Source organism: Anser anser, assembly GCF_964211835.1.
Source record: "Anser anser genome assembly, chromosome: 18".
Lineage (NCBI taxonomy): Eukaryota > Metazoa > Chordata > Aves > Anseriformes > Anatidae > Anser > Anser anser.
This window is the reverse complement of record NC_139739.1, coordinates 3,631,224-3,654,454: the sequence shown is the minus strand read 5'-3', so window position 1 is coordinate 3,654,454 and position 23,231 is coordinate 3,631,224. Positions and strand designations below refer to the sequence as shown.

The 23,231-nt window shown below is 37.1% G+C and overlaps 1 protein-coding gene across 5 annotated transcripts in view; it reads left to right on the top strand.

The window, feature by feature from the left end:
* The window catches only part of SBNO1 (strawberry notch homolog 1), a 31,014-nt gene extending 11,012 nt beyond the window's left edge, over positions 1–20,002 (top strand). For all 5 annotated transcript variants that reach the window (XM_083804434.1, XM_083804431.1, XM_083804432.1 and 2 more), the window contains 27 exons: positions 506–602; positions 1,703–1,863; positions 2,495–2,628; positions 2,764–2,854; positions 3,768–3,929; positions 4,483–4,618; positions 4,694–4,799; positions 6,072–6,225; positions 7,701–7,883; positions 8,010–8,107; positions 8,708–8,859; positions 9,468–9,665; positions 9,964–10,134; positions 10,228–10,397; positions 11,450–11,581; positions 12,780–12,915; positions 13,314–13,426; positions 13,531–13,602; positions 14,062–14,161; positions 14,683–14,757; positions 15,027–15,173; positions 15,252–15,346; positions 15,564–15,656; positions 16,078–16,215; positions 16,929–17,005; positions 17,577–17,770; positions 18,585–20,002. In XM_083804434.1, coding sequence (XP_083660560.1) covers positions 506–602; positions 1,703–1,863; positions 2,495–2,628; positions 2,764–2,854; positions 3,768–3,929; positions 4,483–4,618; positions 4,694–4,799; positions 6,072–6,225; positions 7,701–7,883; positions 8,010–8,107; positions 8,708–8,859; positions 9,468–9,665; positions 9,964–10,134; positions 10,228–10,397; positions 11,450–11,581; positions 12,780–12,915; positions 13,314–13,426; positions 13,531–13,602; positions 14,062–14,161; positions 14,683–14,757; positions 15,027–15,173; positions 15,252–15,346; positions 15,564–15,656; positions 16,078–16,215; positions 16,929–17,005; positions 17,577–17,770; positions 18,585–18,727 — 3,528 coding nt within the window. In that variant the 3' untranslated portion in view covers positions 18,728–20,002. The remainder of the gene's footprint in view (positions 1–505; positions 603–1,702; positions 1,864–2,494; positions 2,629–2,763; positions 2,855–3,767; positions 3,930–4,482; positions 4,619–4,693; positions 4,800–6,071; positions 6,226–7,700; positions 7,884–8,009; positions 8,108–8,707; positions 8,860–9,467; positions 9,666–9,963; positions 10,135–10,227; positions 10,398–11,449; positions 11,582–12,779; positions 12,916–13,313; positions 13,427–13,530; positions 13,603–14,061; positions 14,162–14,682; positions 14,758–15,026; positions 15,174–15,251; positions 15,347–15,563; positions 15,657–16,077; positions 16,216–16,928; positions 17,006–17,576; positions 17,771–18,584) is intronic.
* Positions 20,003–23,231: the final 3,229 nt, after the last annotated feature.

The following is a 23,231-nucleotide window of genomic DNA, read 5'->3' as shown; positions in this document are numbered from 1 at the left end:
TTAAATATTAATTGTGAAAGACTTTGAGTTGTTGTCTAGAGAGTGTTTTAAAATATTAGTATATTTACGTTAACCAAAATCACAGTAAAAATGGATAACTGTCAAGTTTGGGAGAATACTGGATATAACTGTGGTAACTATCGTAACTGTTCCCTGAAGGTGTGAAATTGTGCAATGAATGTGCAACTAGAAGAGACTTCACAGGAGTACCTGAAAGTTAGGTTTTTAACTTGTTGTTTTCTTTAAGTCATAGCTTGGATTTAAAATGCTGTAGTAGTGATTCCCTCTATACGGGAGAGGAAGCTCCATGATGTTGTGTTTGAAGATTTCTTCAGAGCCTAAGAGATGTACGTTTCCTTCTGTAGTTTGCCCAGCTGCTTTATTACATGTGCTAAGAAAACAGTCAAGTGCAAGTTTATGTTCATTACGTTTCTCAGTTTAATTTTCAGGACATAGTCAAACAGCACATTATTAGTACTCTAATGCAGATATTCCTCTGTTCTAGAAAGTGCCAGCAGTAAAAGAGGAGGAGGAACCTGAGGAAGAAGATGAAGAAGAAATGGGCCATGCAGAAACTTACGCTGAGTATATGCCAATAAAATGTATGACCTAAAGCTTAAATGCATTAAAATGCTGAAATGTGATGATATCTTTAGTACTTATAGAGGAGTGAATAGCAGACACCATAAGTCCTATAGGTTTCTATCTGAATGAAGAAAAAATCTGAATTTATGGTGGTTTTTTTTCCCTAGGATTTTTTTCTTCTATAGCACTTAGTTTTGGAAGGTAATGTTCCTTTCCTTAACAGAAAAGGAGTTCATTGAGCAGTGCCTGTTTCATAAATAGAGTTGAACTGAAATCGGGTTTTTTACCTTTAAGTTTTCTGTCTCAGCAGAGGAATTTCTTATAAAAAGTTTGAGTGGTCACTACTATCCTTAAAATCCATTTTGAGTCTTTCAGTGTGAAGTTTACCCTAAGTGCTTTCTTCCTGTATTGTTCCTGACTTTTATTTCTTAGAATTGCCTTTTTGTTCTTCTAAAAAGGAAGCGCATCTCTTACAGCTGTTAATTGCCATCTCCTCTCTTTTCTCCTTTCCCCTCTTTATTGGAATTAGTGACAAAAAGGCCTAATCTTGTTTACTAGTTGCTTGATGATCAGCTCTAAAAGTAAAGCAAAAAAATTGTATGGGGTTTGCAGCTAAATGGTTAATTTTTATTGTCAGAGATATCTGTCAGTAATTAAACCATGTCTGTTCTAAATCTTTTCTCTTCTTGTACTACTTAAAAACAGCCCTGTATAAATAGTGAGAAGAATGTTGCTTTTGTGATTCTGACATTTGAGGCTGCCTCTATTTTTTGGAGAAGGCAAAGTTCAGGGCAGTTTCAAACATATCGAGTACATAAATATTTTTAATTTTCTATACAATGAGCTTTTGTACAACTTCATTAAAATTGGGGGAAGGTGGTTAAAAGAGAAACAGTTAAGAATTGCGGTTATGTAAACCCAGGTTGATGTATTCCTTTGTATGTGATAATTTAAAGCAACTTAGACTTGAGTAAACATTGAAGCGTATTTCTTGAGTTCAACCTTTGCAGTGGTCAACTGCAGTTTGTTTTAGTAAATAAACCAACCTTTTCTGTAGCAACAGATCTGTTTATGATGTTCTCATCCTCTTCCTTCCTCCCCTTACTTTTCCAACCAGTAAAAATCGGTCTACGTCATCCTGACCCGGTAGTGGAAACCAGCTCATTATCCAGTGTAACTCCTCCTGATGTGTGGTACCAGACATCGATATCAGAAGAAACAATTGATAATGGCTGGTTGTCAGCTTTGCAACTTGAAGCGATCACTTACGCAGCCCAGGTATGCTAGATGTTACATCTCTTCTGTGTGTTTTACTGCTGTATTAAAAACTTCAGTGGGCACATGTCTGATACTGGCTATGCAGCTCTCTGTAAATCAGGAAGGTAGTGAAGGTTAGAGGACAACTAAAATGGTCATAGGAAGAAGTTGCTTCCTGAAAAAGAGACTTAAAGGCTAGGCCTAAGGCTGGAGAAGAGGGAAGAATAAAGGGGGATGAAAATCAAGATTTACATAATCAAGAAGGCAGTGGAACTGTTCATCAGATTCCACAAAATGGGCACAAATGGGAGCTTGATGAAACTGATAAGAGAATGTTTACACAGTAAGCAGTGACTGTATTGAAGGGTTTGAAAAAAAAAGATCTATTAGTGGATGCTAAAAGGACTTAGACAGATGCACATCCTTTACAGCAGTTCCAGGTGCTGAGGAAAGGAGGCAGGGATCAGGACCACGTAGAGCAGTCAAGCTCATATGCTCTCTCTCAATAAAACCTCTTCATGCTGTCAGAAACTGCTTGGTGGGGTGGACCACTGGTCTCATCCGATAGGATGTTTCTTATGTTGGCTTATTTATGACAATCCGCAGTGATGTGTTTTGGAGAATGAGTACAAGTTTTTGTTTTCTCCTACAGCAACATGAAACATTCCTGCCCAATGGAGACAGAGCTGGATTCTTGATAGGTGATGGTGCTGGTGTAGGAAAAGGAAGGACCATAGCTGGGATAATCTATGAAAATTACTTGTTAGGCAGAAAAAGAGCAGTCTGGTAAGTGTGTAAGGACTTGTTAGAGCAGACACTGTAGTAACTATAGCACTTAAATTCAGTGTAATCTCTTCTGAGAAATGTTTTAGCAACTGCTTTTTGAACTGCTGTAACTTAAATGCTTTTTTATATCTTCAGGTTTAGCGTGTCGAATGATCTGAAATATGATGCTGAAAGAGATTTGAGAGATATTGGAGCAAAAAACATTTTGGTTCATTCATTAAACAAGGTGTGGAAACTTTTTACTATGTACAGTTGAGGCAAAACTTTAGGTACGCTTGTGTGACAAGTTGTGCATGTTAACTGTTTTAAGAGCAAGAACGTACTGATTTCAATAAAACTGCTGTCGAGGTCTTGTTTGACAGGCCTTAATCTTGTGAGAACCATGCAGTGCTTTAAGATAATCATGTAAATAGGCCCCTTGTAGGATTAAATCTTACCATGCGACTTTTAAACATTATTCTTCAAACCACTACTGATACTACTAGTAGAGTGTCTTCTAGAAGTTGAAATAATCCTTAAATCACGTAGACTTTGTAGCACTTTTTCATTTTTACCCCACCAGTGCAGATTTTGTATGTAGTACACTTTGTGTATAATTATTGTATAATAGACTTTCTCAGAATGTATTAAAGCAGCAGCAGCGCATGAAGTTATTTTCTGTGCTGTCTGCTTAGGATTAGCCACTTACATAAATTGTGAAGTGTGATTAGTGGTTGAGTTCACTGTCTGAACTTAAAATTCCTTTTGAGTTAGTATTTTTGCTTTTTTCTAAAATACAGTAAAGCTTCTAGAAATTGTCAGTTATAGTAGCAGCCATAAATACGCTTTCTAAATAGCTTTAAGGAATGCATTGGAACAAAAATGTTAATTGTCTTTAAGGAAACCGTCAAGTTGAAGAACTTGGCTGTTAATCTTCGAGGCCTCAGATCTAGTCTTTCTTAAGTATATGTTTAAGCAGAGTGCTGTAAAACCTCTTAACCAACTTCCCATAAGCCAGATATACCCTAAGCGCGATGTAGGGTCCAGGGGTTTCAAAGTACACAAACCATAAGGTTAAGAACACCAGCATGCCGTAGTCATATGGTAGAGATGGTCCTGAGGAGGAATCCCTTGAATAATTTTTCTTATCTCTATGGCAGTTCAAGTATGGGAAGATTTCTTCCAAACACAATGGAAGTGTGAAGAAGGGTGTCATTTTTGCCACATATTCCTCTCTTATTGGTGAAAGTCAGTCTGGTGGTAAATACAAGACCAGATTAAAGCAGCTTCTTCACTGGTGTGGTGAAGACTTTGATGGAGTCGTATCCTTTATCTGGAGTTGGTTGTAGCAAAGCTGTTGTTTGAGCACACATCCTTAAAGACAATCCCATGTTTTTATTTTCTGGTACTTTTGTATTTGTTCTTTCTCACAGTACTGTCACACAGTAATGAATTGCATTGATGCTTTGACAGTAGACTTGAAGTCTTAAAAACTTCATGGCAGTCTACGACCGTCATATTGTTACTACACAACTCTTGTACAAGAGATGAGCTTTTGCATTTTCTATAAAGAACACAAAATTAAAATGGTATTTAAGAATCTTAAGCTTACACATTCCCTTTCTCCAGTATATTAAGTGTTTTTGTCTGGGAGTATCGACGACACTAACGGATTCAATTCTGAAGAGTATGGGTAGTTGTGCTATTAAATACTAGCTAAATATTTTTCCTAAAGTTGTTAAATGTGACTAGTAAAAAGTGCAATTTACTGTTGTAACCTATCTCTAATTAGTAGACTTTCTTGTTTTCTCTTCTTAACTCTAAGTTCACACAAAAAAATCAGTGTAACAAACCTTTTCCTTAATTATGGTTCAGATTGTATTTGATGAGTGTCATAAAGCCAAGAATCTGTGTCCTGTTGGTTCATCAAAACCGACAAAAACAGGTCTGGCTGTACTGGAACTTCAAAATAAACTTCCAAAAGCTAGGGTTGTTTATGCTAGTGCCACAGGTATGTACTACTTGGTTAGCATTAAATGTCTGTGTGCTTTTACTGGCACTGGTACAAAGTGTGTTCTTCTCCTAGGTGCATCTGAGCCAAGAAATATGGCATACATGAACCGTCTTGGAATATGGGGTGAAGGAACTCCATTTAGGGAATTCAGTGACTTTATTCAGGCTGTCGAAAGAAGGTAATAATTTGAAGAGCTATAGCAAGAACACATATGGTTGTGATTGAATGTGCTTTCCAGTTCCTTTGTCTTTGCTCGCACAGAGTCCTTCTCAAACTCATCCAGTCACTAAGGACTTTCTGCCTCTAGCTTCTAAATCTAGCAAAAATGTAATTTATCTTACGTGGTGAAAGATGAGATGCTTCCCTTACGTGCAGAAGACTTTGAGAGCTTTAGAAGCCGGCTAGGAGAATAGCCCTCTCAAAACATGGGTGGTGGTATGAGGTGAAAATGTTTTGCTGCTAATCATGAAAACACACTGTGTATACCAAGTACGCTCGGTATAGTCAGTGTCTCCCTATATGCAAAAGCCCTCTAATGTTTATGCGCTCAGCTTAGGCAGCTTAACAGTAAGAAGTCTTGTTCTTAAGCTTTCTGGTATAAGAACCCAGTTCAGAGAAATGACGTGTGCTGTTGAAAGGTACTTCGTATTTCAGACCTTTTAAAGAAAACTAAATGTGCGAGGTTGGGAGATAATGCCACTGCTGCATTCTTTGGTAGGTGAGCATTTTAATATATTCTGTTTTGCCTACTTGACAAGGATTTTTGAACACTTCAGAATGCTACAATAGGGCTTAGTATGCATCTTCTCACATACCATCTACATGATGCATGCTTTTTCTAGACTGTGCAAGTGTAGTCTCCGCTTTATTACTGAGTATGCATCAAATGAGCAATAATGAAATTACAGGCCTGAGCTTGTGAGTAGCTTAGCTTTGCAATTGACTTCAGTGCTCTTGAGGTATTGCTAAAGGTGCGTTTCTGTTGAAGAGAACTTAAGTTACTAGGTAACTTAATTATTTTCATACCAGCATAAATCTGAATAACTTAATATAGTTTGTATCCATTATTTTAAGTCCTCATTGGAGTTCATAAAATTGCAATAAAATATTGTTATATGTTTGGACCAACTTCTTTGTTCACTTACAGTTAATAAGTTGATATCCTAATGCATGCTGGATCATTTTTGGGGAAAAAGTAGCTATCTGAGTGTTTTATACCTGCTGGAGTACACATAGTACTCATGGAGCAGGGATGTAGTTTTATGTGGAGGCTAGATTTCGAGACCTTCTTTATTAGTATTGTTTAGTTAAACACTCCTAATGATTTTGAAAACATTCCTCCACATTTGTAAGCATGCTATTTATTTGTAAAGCACTTGAATTTTGTTTTGTGTTTTTAACAAATCATTGCTCTTGAAAATGCTAACATTCACTTTTTGTTTTATTTTAGAGGTGTTGGTGCCATGGAAATAGTTGCTATGGATATGAAACTGAGAGGAATGTACATAGCTAGACAGTTGAGTTTTTCAGGTGTAACTTTCAAAATTGATGAAGTTCTGCTTTCACAGGAATATGTTAAAATGTACAATAAATCTGTGAAACTGGTAAGAATGCTTCTTTAAATTTGCTTCTGTCTTGAGTTCTGAGAGGTTGAAGTTACTTGCATTAAACTTAAATGCTTCTGAAATAAAATATAGTCGTGTTGCTTGTTGAGAGACAGGAATGGCATCTACTTGTACCATCTTAGTGTAAAGATTTGCATTTAAGACTTCGGCAAAAGCTGCTAGTTCTTGTTTGGAGTCATAAAAGCTGTAGTTTAGGGTGCATCTTCCAGTATCTGACAGATCCGCAGCCCTCTTGCAGCGCTTCAGAGACCTTGGTCACTGTTGCCTTAGATTACGCTGTTCTCCTGCTGGTTATAGTTGCTCCAGTCCTCCCTCTTTAGGCAACTGAGATGAAAACAAGCTGCAAAAGCACTAGACAGAGAGACTGCACACACTTCTTCACGGAAGCAGTATGGTAGAGCTGTGCTTGTAGTTAAAACAGTGCAGGACGGTAGTTTTACGTGTGCAGTGGATCAAGTCTAAATTGGCAAAGCTGTCGTTGCCTTTAATGTTTTTGTTTATTTCTTGGCTGGTTATCTCTTGTTCCTAACGTTGTCCACAAAACACATTCATTTGTACACTTTCTAGTACACCGTCACCACTGTATTAGGAAAAATATTAGAATGAGAATATCCTGAGTTGGAAAGGACCCATCATAGAGCCCAACTCCTGACTCTACATAGCTCAACGTAAGAGTTAAGCCATATATGTAAGAGCGTTGTCCAAATGCTTCTTGAACACAGGCTTAGAGCCGTGATCCTCCTTCCTGCCTGGGATGTTTGTTCCAGTGCTTTGCCATCCTCTCAGTGAAGAACTTTTTCCTAATAGGGAATCTGAACTTCCTGACACAGCTTAATTGTTCCTTGGACATAGCTTAAAATGAACAGGGTCTTTACCTGCTGAATAAATGCTTAAGCATGACTCAGTATTCATGCTGCATAGCTACAATAATTAAAATTGTTCTTTGACAGCTATAACATCAACTTCAAAACAGCATTTTACTTTATGAAGTTGTTTAAAAGTCATTAGACTCGTATCCAAAGCTTACTTAAAAGCATGCAGAAGTCTTACTTTAACGTTCTTGTCTTAGACAAGTTTTAAAGGGTATAACAAAACATTGTAAATGTGAAAGCAGTAGTTTTTTTTTTTTTTGGTTGTTGCTTATGCCTAATTATGGGCAGTTCTCTTGGCTTTTGTAGCCTGAATATATTAATGGAGAAAGTAGATAATTAGAAAAAACTGTGTATTTGCATTGGCAGTAATGTAAATATCTGCTTTTCATTATGAAAGTAATTACATTTTGACTTTACTCAGCCATAACTTCTTTTTTGTGAGCTTTGATGTACAAGGAGTTTCTTGACTTGCAGTCCCATAGTATCCTAACTTTACAGTTCTATCTTTATTTGGATACTAAAGAATGTATCTATATAGCCTTGAAATGTGACACACAAAGCAATTAACATTCTCTTTTTCAGTGGGTCAGCGCTAGAGAAAGGTTTCAACAAGCGGCTGATCTTATTGATGCAGAACAACGAATGAAAAAGTCTATGTGGGGTCAATTTTGGTCAGCTCATCAGAGGTTTTTCAAGTACCTTTGCATAGCATCTAAAGTGAAGAGGGTGGTGCAGCTAGCTCGGGAAGAAATCAAAAATGGGAAAGTAAGTTGATGAAGACTTACCTCTAAATATTTTTGTTTATAACAAATATTTTAAAAGGCATGGTAGGAACATGCTTTTGTACTCTCTGGTATTGAAACGTGTACCTTGCGTTAATTTGTCTTTTAGTGTGTTGTTATTGGCCTGCAGTCAACAGGAGAAGCAAGGACGCTAGAAGCTTTGGAGGAAGGTGGTGGTGAACTGAATGACTTTGTTTCTACAGCAAAGTAAGATATGATGTTTGTCAGAATTGCGCTTTAGCAAAGTGTCTGGAAAACTGGAATACATGTAGCAATTTGTGCTTAAGCTGCCTGTATGTGAAGTCTGACAGGATTACTTATATGAGTCGTTCTTTAGTTCCTGGTTCTGCTGATGCCATGTTAAATGATGCTTTCAGGTGGAACAGCTGGTACTGTTCTACCTCAAAGTGGGAGGGAGGGTAAATGTGTCAAGTGCATGTTGCATTTACAGAAGAACTTTTATCAGATGAGCCAGATCCAACCCTGAGACTACCTTGCTGAAGATCTTAATAATTTAAGTTAATCTATCATTTAAACGTTGAGCGGTAAGAAAATGTCAGTAGCAATAACACTTGACACCAAAATCCAATTTAATGAGTTAAAAGTAACAGTGCTGTAAAGTAAATGTCTCCTACCACTGTTTTTTAGAGGGTGACAAACACAGTAACATGGGTGATAATTATACAGGGTGCATCTGTAATTGCATTCATGAGGAATAATTCTTCACAGAAGTCAAGCTGTTCAAATGTTACAAGTTTCTACTTTAGATGAATGCAAATTGGACTGAACTTTCTTTTCCTTAAACAGAGGAGTATTCCAGTCTCTTATTGAAAAGCACTTTCCAGCTCCTGACAGGAAGAAACTGTTTAGCTTGTTGGGAATTGACTTGACTGCTCAAAGCAACAACAATTCACCCAGAGACAGCCCTTGCAAGGAGAACAAAATAAAGAAACGGAAAGGTAACACTTGAGTTGCTACACTAGTATCATAGTGAAAATAGCAGTTTTACAACTGCTGAAAAGTGAACTCTGAGGGGAAAAAATAAATTATGGGAATGTAAGTATCAGTACCAATATTCAGGAAAGAGTGTGTATTACAGGTCTCTAAGACTTCTGTTACAAATTTCTGTTAATAGATTTAAAACAGCTGCCAAAATAATACAGTCTGTAAATTTTAGTTATTACTTCATTCAAAAATTGGGCTGATAACTAGTGTGGGATTGTGTCCCAAAGCAGCTTGTATATCAGACCACTTCCTGATGCAGTCAAGCAAATAACTGCTTCCTTGTTCTCATGACTAAGAAAAGAGAAGCCTGGTACCCTCTTTCCACAGGCTGGTGGTAGTTTTACCAAAAAAAAGTGATTTTAAAAGTGCTGGGGGGAGGGCTTACTGGAAAAACTTTATTTATTTTAAAAAAAAAACTTTATTTATTTTAAACAGTTTTGTTTTTAATGTTGAATATTTTTTCAGTTTGTACGTAGTGGCTGTGAAAACAAATGTCAAAAGTAGACTACAAGGTCTAAACTAACTTTTTTACCTTTTTGTCCTGGGGTGGTGATGGAATTAGGTGAAGAAGTAAGCAGAGAAGCCAAAAAAGCTCGTAAAACAGGTGGCCTTGCAGGTAGCAGCTCTGATGAGAGTGAAAGCGAGTCTGATGCTTCAGACAATGAAGAAAGTGATAATGAGAGCCTCAGATTTTTGAGTTCTGGAGATGATGATGACTTCAATCCATTCAGAGATGAATCCAGTGAAGATGATGAAGATGGTAAGGCAGTTTAAGCGCTTCATGAAGGAAGTATCTGTACTTGTATATAGTAAGCGTAAAGTCTTAAATATTTCAGTGAGCCAAAAATATGATTGCAAATGATAAGTGTGTAGTTAAATCCTACTGAGACAGGAATTAGTTCTAGAGTGATCTGCATCTCTTCAGCAGATTTTTACACACTAAAGTTCAGGCTTCTGTAAGTCACCTTTTGTAATGAGAACATTGGTTTTCAAAGGAAGGGATGCATTTTTCTGTTAAATACTTGTAAACTTTTTGAAAATATTTCATTTAATCGTAGATCCCTGGCTAATTAGAAAAGAGCATAAAAAAAATAAAGACAAGAAAAAGAAGAAAAGTATAGACCCAGATTCTATTCAAAGTGCCTTATTAGCTTCTGGTCTTGGCTCAAAACGACCTAGCTGTTTTACTTCCACTGTTGGTACCACTACTTCTAGCACCAACACATCAGGTAAGAATAAATTTCTTTGGAATTCACTTGTTTGGTTCACCTTAGCAATTCATCAGTGAAATTCTAATCAAAGGTTTTCCTCTTAATTTTCAGCAAACAGTAACACAAACAGCAGCTTTGTAACAAGTCAGGATGCTGTTGAAAGGGCCCAACAAATGAAGAAGGAACTGCTTGATAAACTGGAAAAGCTGGCTGAAGATCTTCCACCTAATACACTGGATGAGCTTATAGATGAACTGGGTGGTCCTGAAAATGTTGCAGAGGTAGGCTGATGTTTACGGTCAGAGAAAATGATGTTTTTTCTACTGCAGCTGTATGTTACTGATCTGGCAGCAGTAAATCACTGTTGTCATTCAAGATAATGTATTGCCTAAGTATCTGAAAAGAGAAGTTGTTCATCAGTTTTAGACATCTCACAGGTATGAGAATATAACCTAGTTTTGCTGAATGCCCCTGCGTGAAGGAGAAACTTGGAAGATTTTACTGGAATACAGGCAAGAGTTCTGATGGATAAACAGGTTATTTCTGAGACTGGTGGTAGCTTCTTATTAGATAAATAACACTAGTTCCTGTTTCTCTTAATAGTGGTATATAGTTCAAACTAGCTGTTGTCAGTTTGAAGCTGGTACATAAGAGCAATAAAGATTAAGAACCTGTATAATAAAACCGAATTTGTGGAAAGTCAGATGAGCGATCGTATCTCTTTCTCAAAAATCTTAGGAACATGTCTCTAAGCTACCTGTCCCTTTCAGGTAGAAACATCATCATGATTTAAAAGACCCTGTTAAAATTATTGACAATCTCAGCTACCATTTCAGCTCATTTTCTTAGTACCTTTGGAGTCCTCTGGAGTTGTGAGCATTTTTATATGTCCCCAGTTGCTGTTGTCAGGAGTAAAAATAGCAAGCTCTTAGTATGTGACAGCTTTTCTTCACTTCTGACAGGCATTAGACTCTTCATTTTAAGACATAACTTCAACAGTAGTCTGTAGAATTATTTGATGACTAACAGCTCCGCTATGGACAGTGGTATAGTATATGTTTCTTCATAGGTATGTTCTTGTTGTACTTTTGATTCCATGAGCCACCTCTGAATAAGTGTTCCACATAGCAGATAATGACGTCAAGCAAAAAATATAATGCAGGTTCTCAAAGGTAGCTTTGTGCTTGGAGTATTGTACTTGGTAAATTTCAGAATCAGTAATTTGTGTTTTAAGGTTGGTATATGAATAAATAGCATCACTGCTTGAAGTTTGGGTCATGTAATAATTTTGGTATTACCATAATGAGTTTATATTCCCTTCTTGTTTTTAAAGATGACAGGCCGCAAAGGGAGAGTTGTGAGCAATGATGATGGCAGCATATCTTATGAGTCAAGATCTGAACTTGATGTGCCTGTTGAAATTCTGAACATCACAGAAAAGCAGAGGTTCATGGATGGAGATAAGGTAGCTCTTAAATACGATTTAGAAGAACTTGCTAGATGAGTCAGTCACATAGAGCAACAACTTGAATATTTCAGTCTACTTTTATCTCACTGTAAGTGACTTTAAGTACGATAAGTACCAGCTAGAAAGCATTTCCTATTCAGTGCTGTGCATTCTGTTTTTCAAACCAGTGTGATGAGTAGTTCTATCTAATATGTGGCTACAGCATTCTTCATAGGTCAGGCTCTTGTTTGGGTGGGCATGGAGGCTTGTTCCTAGGAGGCACATACAAATGTGCCAATTGGAAAGCTAGAACCCTTAAACTAGTCTTGTTGAAACAGCATGTGTTTATAAAGCAGATAAACCTTCCATGTCTTCCGGATTCCTTTATCTGGATTAAGGTGTACTTCTGCTACAAAGAGCAAACAGTTGAGAGGGGTAAAAACTAGATTGACTTGGTGCAATAGGGGGAGAAGAAGTTTCAATGAGAAACGGTGGGAGTTTGTTAACCTTAACACAGATGGAGAAGTAATGCTGGGAAGAGCAATAGCTTTTGTCCTTTAAATTGTACTCTGAAAGGAAATAATGACTAAAATAATAGAATTGGAGCTGATAAAAGGAGGAGGAAAAAACAAACACCGTAACTGATTCACTTGGGTATGCTACCACAAGAGGGCAAATCAAGTAAATGTAGCTGTTGCATGGAACTTCTGTGATCTGTTATTACACTCGAGGGGAAATATTCATGTTCCTGTAAGTGACTTGCACACAGTCCAAGAGCTTAAATTCTTTCAAGGCAAATGCAGATACCAGAATGGCCACGTGTTCTTCCTTATGCGGTATTAGCCACAACTTTCTGTAATTCTTTTCTGTTGCTTGCTGTTGCACAGGTCTCCCTCTGTCCCTTCTCTTTTCTTCCTCTTCCCATCAGAGAAATGTGTCCTTTAGAATGGCAAGACTGTAACATACTGCCTTTTTTCATTTGCATAGAAAGGTGTTGCCAAAAAGTGAAAAACACTTTCTCAAAAAAAAAAAATTGTTAGCATTTCTAACTATGATAGAGAACCAGACTTTTTTTCACTCCCCTCTTTCTTTCCCTTCTTGAGATATTAAGACCAAATGACAGTGATACTATTCCAGACATCATCTTTTTCTTAGAAACTGAAAACTGAAACTTGATCTCGGCTTTATTACTAAATATCTTCTTTTTTAATAAAAGAACATTGCCATAATCTCGGAGGCTGCCAGCTCTGGTATCTCACTGCAAGCAGACCGTAGAGCTAAGAATCAGAGGCGGAGAGTTCACATGACTCTGGAGTTGCCATGGAGTGCGGATAGAGCAATACAGCAGTTTGGTAAATAGCTCTTCTTGTATCTTTCTCCTAGCAGATTCGGTAATACTAAATTTACAGTTAATTCATGTAAAGAATGACTAAGTGGCCTCTTAAGGAACCCTTCCAATCTCCTTCACCTGGGGTAGAATCACCTCCATTAATAGTCATAGCTAATAGTCTCAAAAGCTTTGAAAGAAACCTAGTGAACAAGTTTACACCACAGCTTAGTTTGTTTTGCATATATCAAATCTCTTTATGAAGTTACCAAAACTCTATTTTTTTTGTACCACTTTCCATTGGTTGTATTACAGCAGAAGCTGATTTTCAGTAGGATTAAACTATTTTCTTAATTCTCAAAAATTCAAATGTTCATTGAAGTGGAATTTATTTAATATATGTGATTCTATTTAACTATCCAGGAAGGACTCACAGGTCCAACCAAGTGACTGCTCCAGAGTATGTATTCCTAATTTCTGAGTTGGCTGGAGAGCAAAGATTTGCATCCATAGTTGCAAAAAGACTGGAAAGCTTGGTAAGATCTGATCCTTCCAAGAAATCTGATCCTTCTTTTGAGAAAATAGAGCTTAAATTATTGTTTCCTTAATTTGTTCTAATCACAAAGGTGTGTCTTAACAGGGAGCCCTCACCCATGGTGACAGACGGGCTACAGAAACTCGAGACCTCAGCAGATTCAATTTTGACAACAAGGTGACAGTTCTATTTTTGTTTGAAAGTTCATGCTGTGGTGCTTATTCCACAAATGACCTGTTGAGGAAGGATCTCTTCCATCTCATGTGAAGCATTTTATACTTTTAACTACTACTTTCTGATGAAAGGCCTCTTCTTGAAATAGAATTAAGATCATGGCTTTACAAATAGCCAGAAAACATAGAGCAGAAATACACATGTAAGTTACTTCTCTGCATCTGCTAACAATCCAGGTCAGAAGTGAATGATGTCTTTTCATTTAAAATTAAAAGATTAATTTGGCAATTGTAATTAGAAATTAACACTGGGCTGTTATGTAGTGTAACTTATAACTGAAAAGCTAATAAAGAGTGAAAAGTTCCGTTGTGAATCAGAAATGCTTGTTTTAACCCGTGTATGCTTGGAGCTGAGGCACAAACACTGAATCATGTTGTTAAAACAACTTTTTTTCTTATGCAGTATGGCAGGAATGCTTTAGAGATTGTTATGAAATCCATTGTGAATTTAGACTCCCCAATGGTCTCTCCGCCACCTGATTTTCCTGGAGACTTCTTCAAAGGTAATTTTAATCCACTGGATTTAATTACTTGGTTTTAGTCATTCTGCACAATGCAGAAAACGCAAGTATTTCTAGAGCTAGAAAATATTGTTGCTCTTTGAACTGATCGGCTGGTTCTCACTGGATTTTATTCCTATGTATTTTTGCTGAATGTTGAAGTTCACATATGAAACAAGATAAGTGAACCCTCTCAATCAATATTACGCATGTTCTGTATCAGGTTGGCCAAAGTATTAAGTACAGCTCTTTTATAACAGATAATGGTGAAAGTTAAAGTATCTTGTTCTCCTATGGGTTCATGTATAATGTCACTAGTAGTTTTTTTACTTGTGCTTTCTGAAAGGACAGAAGGCGAAGTTCTGTCTTATCAATATATTACGTGGTAATTGCTAGCAATGTATTTGGGGGTATCGAAGTTATGGGATTCAGTCTTGAAACAAGGTTGATTAAACAAGTTGTTACGTCATTGGTTTATTTTTAGATGTCAAAGCAGCTGTGATCTAACTTTTTTTTTCCCGTAGATGTTCGTCAAGGATTGATTGGTGTAGGCTTAATAAATGTAGAAGACAGATCTGGAATTCTAACGCTTGATAAAGGTATTTGTTTTTAGCCTACCTTTAGAATGTCACTAAGAAAAATCACCTGTACGCTCATATTATGATAGTGGATTCCTAACAGCAGAACTGAATTTGTAACTATCTTTAAAAAAAAAAAAAGACCTCTTTGAAGAATTTCTGAATGTTTTCTTCGTTTCTGAAAGAATGGATTTAAGTAGTCCTTTTGAGATGCTTTGAATATTCATTGAAAGCTTGTTGTCGTTAAGTTTAATCTTTGTTGACCTGATGTATGTATTTCTTATTCTTAGATTATAACAATATAGGAAAATTTCTGAATAGAATTCTTGGTATGGAAGTACATCAGCAGAATGCTTTATTCCAGTACTTTTCTGACACATTAAATGCAGTCATTCAAAATGCTAAAAAGAATGGAAGATACGATATGGGCATCTTAGGTGAGTACTCAACATCTCAATGTTCTTGCAATGAGGTAAGAAAAGACAAGAGGAATAACTCTGTTCTTTCCTTTTAAGATTTGGGCTCTGGGGACGAGAAAGTAAGGAAGGCAGATGTTAAGAAGTTTTTAACTCCCGGATATTCTACCTCTGGACATGTAGAATTATACACAGTAAGTTTTTCCTTTTTTTCCCCCTCTTTGGTATGAACTAGTAAAACTTGCTTTTCAGTAAGTTCTTAAAATACTGTGATGAGCTAAGCTTGCATTGAGTGAGGGGTTCCGTGCCTTTCACTTGGTGATAGTAGGTTCTGTGGTCCTTTAGTTCCCATTTCTGTAACTGTTCGAATGCCTGTTCCTTTTCAAATACCCCTGTGTGGCTTTCTTCTAGATCAGCGTAGAGAGAGGAATGTCTTGGGATGAAGCGACTAAGCTCTGGGCAGAACAGACAGGTCCAGACGATGGGTTTTATTTATCACTACAGGTAAGATCCTTTGCTTGTGTCTATGATTATGTTCAGAGAAGTCTATTTTGGGGCTAACCAAATAAGCTGTCTAGTTTGAAAAATGTAATGTTCAAGTCAATCACTGTTCAGTTTATTCAGAATGCTTTTAATTTTACTTCAAGAATCATGTTAAGTTTATTTCAAACTTTAAGTATGAAGCACTCATTTTTAATAGTTCTGGGTATTTGTGGATAGAACTGTGAGCCTAAGTGAGGAGCTTTCGTTTAAAACCTTCATCAAGAAAGCCAGGTGCTTTCACTATAAGGAAAGCTTGATATAGTGATACTCCTTAAAGTTATTATTTATTGAGCATATGCTATTATCAAGTGTGGCTAAGAACACAGTATGGACTTGTTTAACGTAGGGCTTGTCAGCATGTTGAAACTTAATTTTTTTCCAGATAAGAAATAACAAGAAAACCGCTATTCTCGTGAAGGAAGTGAATCCTAAAAAGAAGCTTTTTTTAGTATACAGACCAAATACTGGGAAACAGCTCAAACTAGAAACATGTGCAGACCTGAAAAAGAAATACAAGAAGGTAACTATTAAAATGATGCTAGTTTCAAACTTAAAAAAGTTTTCTTTTTTTCTCTGATGTTTGTATACAGTTGCGTCAAATCAAAGCTATGGATTGTTTTTCCATAGCACAGCCTGTATCTGAGGTTTTGCAAGTATGGCTACATGCTTTCAGTATTGCTATATCCAAAGCTTTCTGAATACGAGTAATTTGTATTGTGGTAATATAAAATGAGTTGTTTTTTCAGGGCTGGCAAGGAAAAGCCTTACTTCTCTGTAAGGTGTACAGGCATGTTCTTGGATAAGCAGCTACATATGGTGTATTCTAAGGAATGATTTTGAAGCTTCAGCTGCTTACTGTTAATGTGTTTGTGTTTTTTTCTTAAATACTGCAGTGGATTATTTTGGTTAGAGGCTGGTCATATACCTGGCTTCTGTTTAAAAACAACTTCTTGATTTTAATTGTTTTTTGAAGTGAAACTTAAATCAGGTTAATTACTGGAAAACTCTGAAATTCCACGATTCTTCCTGAGATTCTACTGTGTTAAGTATTTTGTTCATCCTTCGAGACTGCATTTTGATTGAATATTCTTGGAATTATAGAATACCGTACCTTTTTCACCACTGGTGCTCCCCATTTTCTCATAATAATGAACAAATTGGATTTGTTCTATTATAGTCTTGATGTGTTTTACTTATCAGTCTTACTAATTCTGCTTTGAATTACTTCTCCAGGTACCTTCTGAAGATGCTCTACCACACTGGTTAGAGCAGTACAATTCTTCTGCAGACACCTGCACACATGCGTATTGGTTAGTATTTGTATGCAGATAGATGCTTTCTTCAGCTGTTTTACCTGAACTGGTTTATCAGTTGTGGTGTTCTGTCTTTGTGAGACCTTGTTTGTGGTAGAATAGTTCAGGTATTATTTGGGGGAGGGGAGGAATATTCATACTTCATGTAGAGACAAAATAGTTGTTCAGCAACAGCTGCTCTCGTGCTACCTCTTCTAGCAGTGTGTCTGAACTCAGCAGCTGATGTCCTCATTCCAGAGGAACAGCACTATGGCAAAACATTCAGGTTAATATCAGAACTTCTGAAACTTGCTGATCAGGTACTGGTTTCATATGTAACAGATTTAGTGGATTTAAATGAGTAGTATCTTTGATTTAAAGCGGTACATTGTGAAGATGAGGTTATAAATAGGCAAAAACTTCTCAAAACTTTCCCAGCAGAAGCATTCTGTGGCTGGACGATAAAGTATCCTCCATTTACTGTATACTTGGAGCACTTATTTAACTCTGAATAATATTGAATAACTTCAAGGCTTATTTTTAACTGAACTTTGGTTTGAAAGCTTTTTTTTCCTCCTCTTTCCTCTAGGAGAGGCAATTGTAAGAAGGCAGGCCTGGGATTAGTTTGTGAAGTGGGACTCCGCTGTCGAACTTACTATGTCTTGTGTGGTTCAGTATTGAGCGTCTGGACAAAAGTAGAAGGCGTTCTAGCCTCTGTGAGTGGTACAAATGTGAAAATGCAAATAGTTCGTCTAAGAACAGAAGACGGTCAGAGGATCGTAGGTAAGTGGCTTGTCTGCTCCTTTATTTCCATTTTGAGGTAGAAGGTGGCTGTAACTTACAAGTCCCTCTGAGAGCCATGTAGGAGATTTTTTATGAAGATGCTTACAGGAGAAAAGGCTTATTTGTGTGTATGTTGAAGAGGGGCAGAAGGTACTATTAAAATGTGGATTTGGGGATACAAACACTGTTTTGACTCAAGTTAAAGAAGGAAGAATCTTTTTCCAGACAGGCTTTGGAACATTTATTCTCTCAGTTCTTTTCATTCACAAGCACCAAAATTCAGCATGTTCCAGCCAGCCTGCCCTTGAAACAATAAGGGCTCAACTTTTTTTCCATTTCTCACAAGTAACAGTGAGCCCTTGAAATGGTTGCCTTCATGGTTTTTGAACACAAGTAACCAGTAGCTTAGAGTGACTTTGAGATAAGTGTGTAATGTCTTGTTGCTAAACCGTTTAGGGAAGCTCTCATAACATAGATACCCTAGAGCCTGAAATCTCCTTTTTTTTTTTTTTCCAAATGTTGACTTTCCGTTATCTGTAAAGTCACAATAGTGCCAGTTTTATAAGATGTTGAAACTAGGTGTTTTGTATTTCGATTTTCATGCTGTTGTAATTTCTTTGAGACTAGAAAAGCAGCAGTAGCTGAATTCTGGCTTTACGTGGCAAAGCTTGTAGCTGTGCTTGGTTAGATTGATGTTAGAAACAGGCACCGTTGTGTTGCCTAAATTAAACGGTGGAATCATCAGCCTTTGGCCTGAAGTTCTAAGGAACAAAATTGTATGCTTGTGAAACAACTGATTTCTTGCTGTTTTCAGGTTTGATCATTCCTGCAAATTGTGTATCGCCCCTTGTAAACCTCCTGTCGACGTCAGACCAGTCTCAACAGCTTGCAGTACAACAGCAGCAGATATGGCAGCAGCATCACCCACAAAGCATCACCAATTTCAACAATGCATAAGAGGACAAACTACAGGTGTTGACTTTGGTGTTTGAGGAAAAGGCTGTAAAAGCATATCACTTGCATAAAAATCAGGGACAGATTCCAAAGAAATATAACTTTTTCAGTTCAGTTGTGTGCTCTCAAATACTTTGGGAAATAAAGAGATCTAAAAAGGTTGGTAGAACTGAAAGCCAGCAGTTGTTCATGGTGGTGCATCTGTCTTTCCTTATGCTCTCTGTAGTGCTTCCTGTTTGCTTTTACTTTTGGCCTTTTAAGCTACAAACCACAATTTGTTTGAAAATGCTTGAAAGTCCCCAAGCAGGCTTTATTTTTATCTTGTCATACAGTGCTCAGGGTTTAACGCAGTGCATCAATGCCATTGCTGTGGGAGATATCCTTGAATGCATGTATTGAGTATATATATAGAAAATATATATTGGGTTTTTCTCTTCAATTTATAAGTTTATAAAAGCATGAAACCTAGAGGTTGCACATCATGCATTCAGGTTCCTTCCCAGTTTCTGTTTGACAGTGCATGTCTTTGGAAACGGGCATGGACAGGATAAATACACGAGACAGGAATTCAGAGAGAAACACAATCTTAGTTGTACAGCATTGGTTATTGCATTTTTATAGTGTTTATACCCAGGTGTTGCATTTTTTCTGGTTCTCTCCTGGGGGTTATATATTTGAGTCTACAACATGTTCTTTTTGTGATAAACATCTTAAATTAAAATTAGTTCATTTTTAATGTATTAATGGTATTCCTAATGTGTACTGCAAAGATGGCTGGATGCCTATTTTTCCTTAAATTGAAGCATTTCCTTAATCCGAGGTGGTTATGGAAACTTAAGTGCAAATTCACTTCCATCTCGCATACAATCTTATATTTTTTACTTCATTAATGTAATTTAATTTGTCACTTGTAAGATGAAACCTTACTTGAGCTGTAAATTAGAGAATGGGAAACACTTGAGGGTTCCGCTGTATGTGCTGTTTCTGTTACCCAGTAACTTGAATACTGTTTAATATGTTGTAAGACATTGTAGAGTTTATCTGGAGCTGTTTAAAAGAAATTGTAATGTACAAATGTGAATAGTCACTTATCTATAATATGGGTAAGTTTTGTTTTGCCTATAATAGTAGATGTTTATAAGAAAGTGAAGGACAATGTTTGTCATTTCTTGCTTGCACAGGTTGCACTATTGAAAAATTGAGATTGTATAAACCTGTCCAAAAAAACTACAAGATAATGATCTTGTAGATGTCAAATAAAAGTTATTGTACTAACAAGAAGTGGAGTCTTGTTTAGGCAATCACTGTATTCCAAAAAAAAACAAAAACTAACAAGTCTTTACAATTGGAATTTACAGGACTTGGCATGTTCTGGTCTGCTTTAACCAGGCTTCTGTCTTGCAGTCCAAATATTTCAGTTGAGCTCATTAGTGAGGCAAGAAGTAAACTGTATTTAAACCTTGATGCAAATTTTAAATAAGGGTCTCCTGCCAGAGCAGCAATTCATCGTAGCGTGTCACTTTGTAAACCTTCAGGGAGCCAGATTCAAGTGTCACAGAGTTTTTCCGTAAGTAATGGGGCCAGAAGTTCCATCACTTCAGGCTGAAGCGAGCTCCCTTGCATGGATTATTTCACTTGAGGCTCCGTTAGTGCTACCAGTGCCAGCACCCCCATGTAGTAACGGTGCACGTGCTTGTTGGGGAAGGCGCTCAGCCTGCTCTCCTCAGCTCCACGACTTGAAATGGTCGGGGGGTGATTCTTGCACACAGTTCTGACTAACTGGAAATACAGATCCAGAATAAATTGGCATGCATGCTATTGCTCTAGCACCTGCTACGTCTCTCTAAAGTACTTGTAATGCAGGTAGTAGGTGTGTCTTGAGGCTTTTTTTTTAATCCTCTGGTAGTGAAGGGAAGCTTGCCTGAATGTTGTGATATCAGTAGAAGCTGATTATGCATTGGAGAACTCAAGACCACAGACAGGGTGTGGGGGAGGATGTTCATGTGTTATGTACCCACCATTGGATGTATTTGGCATCCATTCCAGGAAAAGCAATGGGATTTTGAGAAGTATGTTGACAGATTACTATTGCAACAGATAGTGAACCAAATTGCTAGTAACAGCAAGCTGTGTATGTGGACTTCAGTTGTTTTTTTAATCAATGTAGAAATAACTTCTGTACTGTGAGGGTGACATGGTATTTTCCATCTTAACCCTCAGTAAAATGGAGTAGTAAATTCACAAGATGTCCCTGCTGGCAGCAGCGGGGTGGACTAGATCTTTAAAGGCCACTTCCAACCCAAATTATTCTCTGATTCTATGAAATAGCAATTCTTGTAACAAGTGGTTATTTAAATACACTTCAGCTCCTGAGTGCTCTTCTCATCCGACTATGTTAAGTTCGGTGGTTGGGTTGAGCAACAACTAACTGGATGTTACCTGTATCGATAACTAAATACCACCACTTAATTTCAGGATTTGAAGGTGTATACTGTTCATTCACCCCTCTTAAATTTCCCATAGACTTGTGTTACCTGGAGGAAAAAATAAAACCATACTAAAAGAGCTGTAAGAATTGTTCCTATTCCAGTAATGGGTTCCCCCTACCTGCTCTTCTTTGCATGTTCTCTCCCGCTTGCCACTATCAATTCCTTGGCTCTGTCATTCTGTTACTAACACAGCTGCATCCACAGCTCCAGTGTTGCAACATCCCAAAGGTTAACATCAAAGAAGGAAAGTTAGTCTTCAAGCTACAGAAACATTCTCTTAAAAAATCCTGCTAGATCTTTTAAATTGTTATTTGCTAATATGTCTTTGTATTAACTGCTGGTAAGACCTGGGGAAGAAAAGGACTATGAATAGCACTATGGATGAGCTAAGGACAGCTATGTGTTAACATCTTGCAGCACTGCCTGTAAGAAAAGCATCCTCAAAGGGAGGAAAAAGGAGAGACCAATTGTCGCGTCATATAAATTATAAGGCTAGAATTGTATCTGTATCTCTGGATATATCTGTTACTTCTGGAACAACAGAACTGTTTCACAAAAATCAGCATCTGAAATGGATGTTAAATTTATAAAGGATGGATGCTTCTGATAACAGAGGCAAGCCTAAATGTAAGATGCTGGTGGTAATTCCTGTACTGGGTGAGTTCTGGAAGCATGCTGTAGAAGGGGAGGATACTTCTTCAAGTTGACTCGAGAAATGAAGGGATAAAAAAACTTGGGTTTTCTTTTTTTTAAACGTCCCTTGACAGCTACTGAATATTGACTTGTTAACTAGTTTCATACTTAAGATGTGTCTGACACAGCAAATGCAGTTATAACCCCCCTAAAAACCCACTCTGCACAGCAAGTTTTCGGATTTTTTCCAATTGCTGTGTGGTGCGTTAGGAATATACACCTCTCGTAAGGACTTAAAGTTCCCCAAAGATGCTAGTTGTCTACTCGATGTGTGGTATTTTCTTTGTAAATGAAGAAAGCTCTGCAACCTGTAAACATTTGTCAAGTGAATTATCAAGGAGTTTTTGTATTTTTCTTTTGCGTTTGGAATAAGCTTCGTTCAGATCCTATTGCAGTCTGTACATATATAGAAAGAATATGTATGTATATAGAGATGTTAAAGGCTACTGAATTAATGAATGTAAATAACTCTTGTTTTCCTTTGTGTGTTTTTTTTTCTTCATGACCTTCCCAAGATGTATTCCTATTTTCTCAACTTGCCAAATAGGCAATTTGTGTGTACTTTGAAATATATATAGCATATATAAAACTTCCAAGGGATGTCTGCATACGTTGTAGATGTTAATACGTTGTCATCATTTTTTTCGAGACTATCAGTTGTCTGTCTTCCACGGTCCTTTTCATGCTGTGTGTTTTTATTTGATATTTTTAGTGTATAATGCATTTTCTTGCAAGAAATTGGTTCCCACTATCCTCCAGTTGACTTGTACTGTTCACTTCTAGTGCCTGTATCAGAAAGAAACATATTTTGTTTTTCTTTAGTCTTTTCAGTGCGTTTCAGATCTTAAGCTTCAGTCCTAGGTAAATTTCAGTTTTCTTCCACCTACCGGTATCTCCAATTATGCATTCAGTGAGCTCCTACAAGAAGAGTTCTAGGTAATTAAATACATCAGCAACAGAACCTGCCCACTAGCCTAACGTGTAAAAGGTTGATTACTATATCCATATTAAATATTAACTGTCTTAAAAGCACTCTAGAAAAGAGGGATAATTTGGCAGTAGAAAAGATGCTGCTCTTGTAGATTGTTTCCTGGGAAAGTTTTGAGCTTCCTGTAATGTGTAAATGTGCGAAACAGAGGTAATGGAATTTCTATACCTTTGGAAAATGGTGCACATTTTTAATTGCCAGATAAAAACACGTATCTTTGGATCTAAGTTAGAGATGGATGAGAATTTCATTGAATTGTCTGTTTCTAATTTAGCTTATTAAGCTTCCAGCAGCTGTCACACCAGCTTTGCCCTTCCCCTTTTGCTCATGCTGGGAT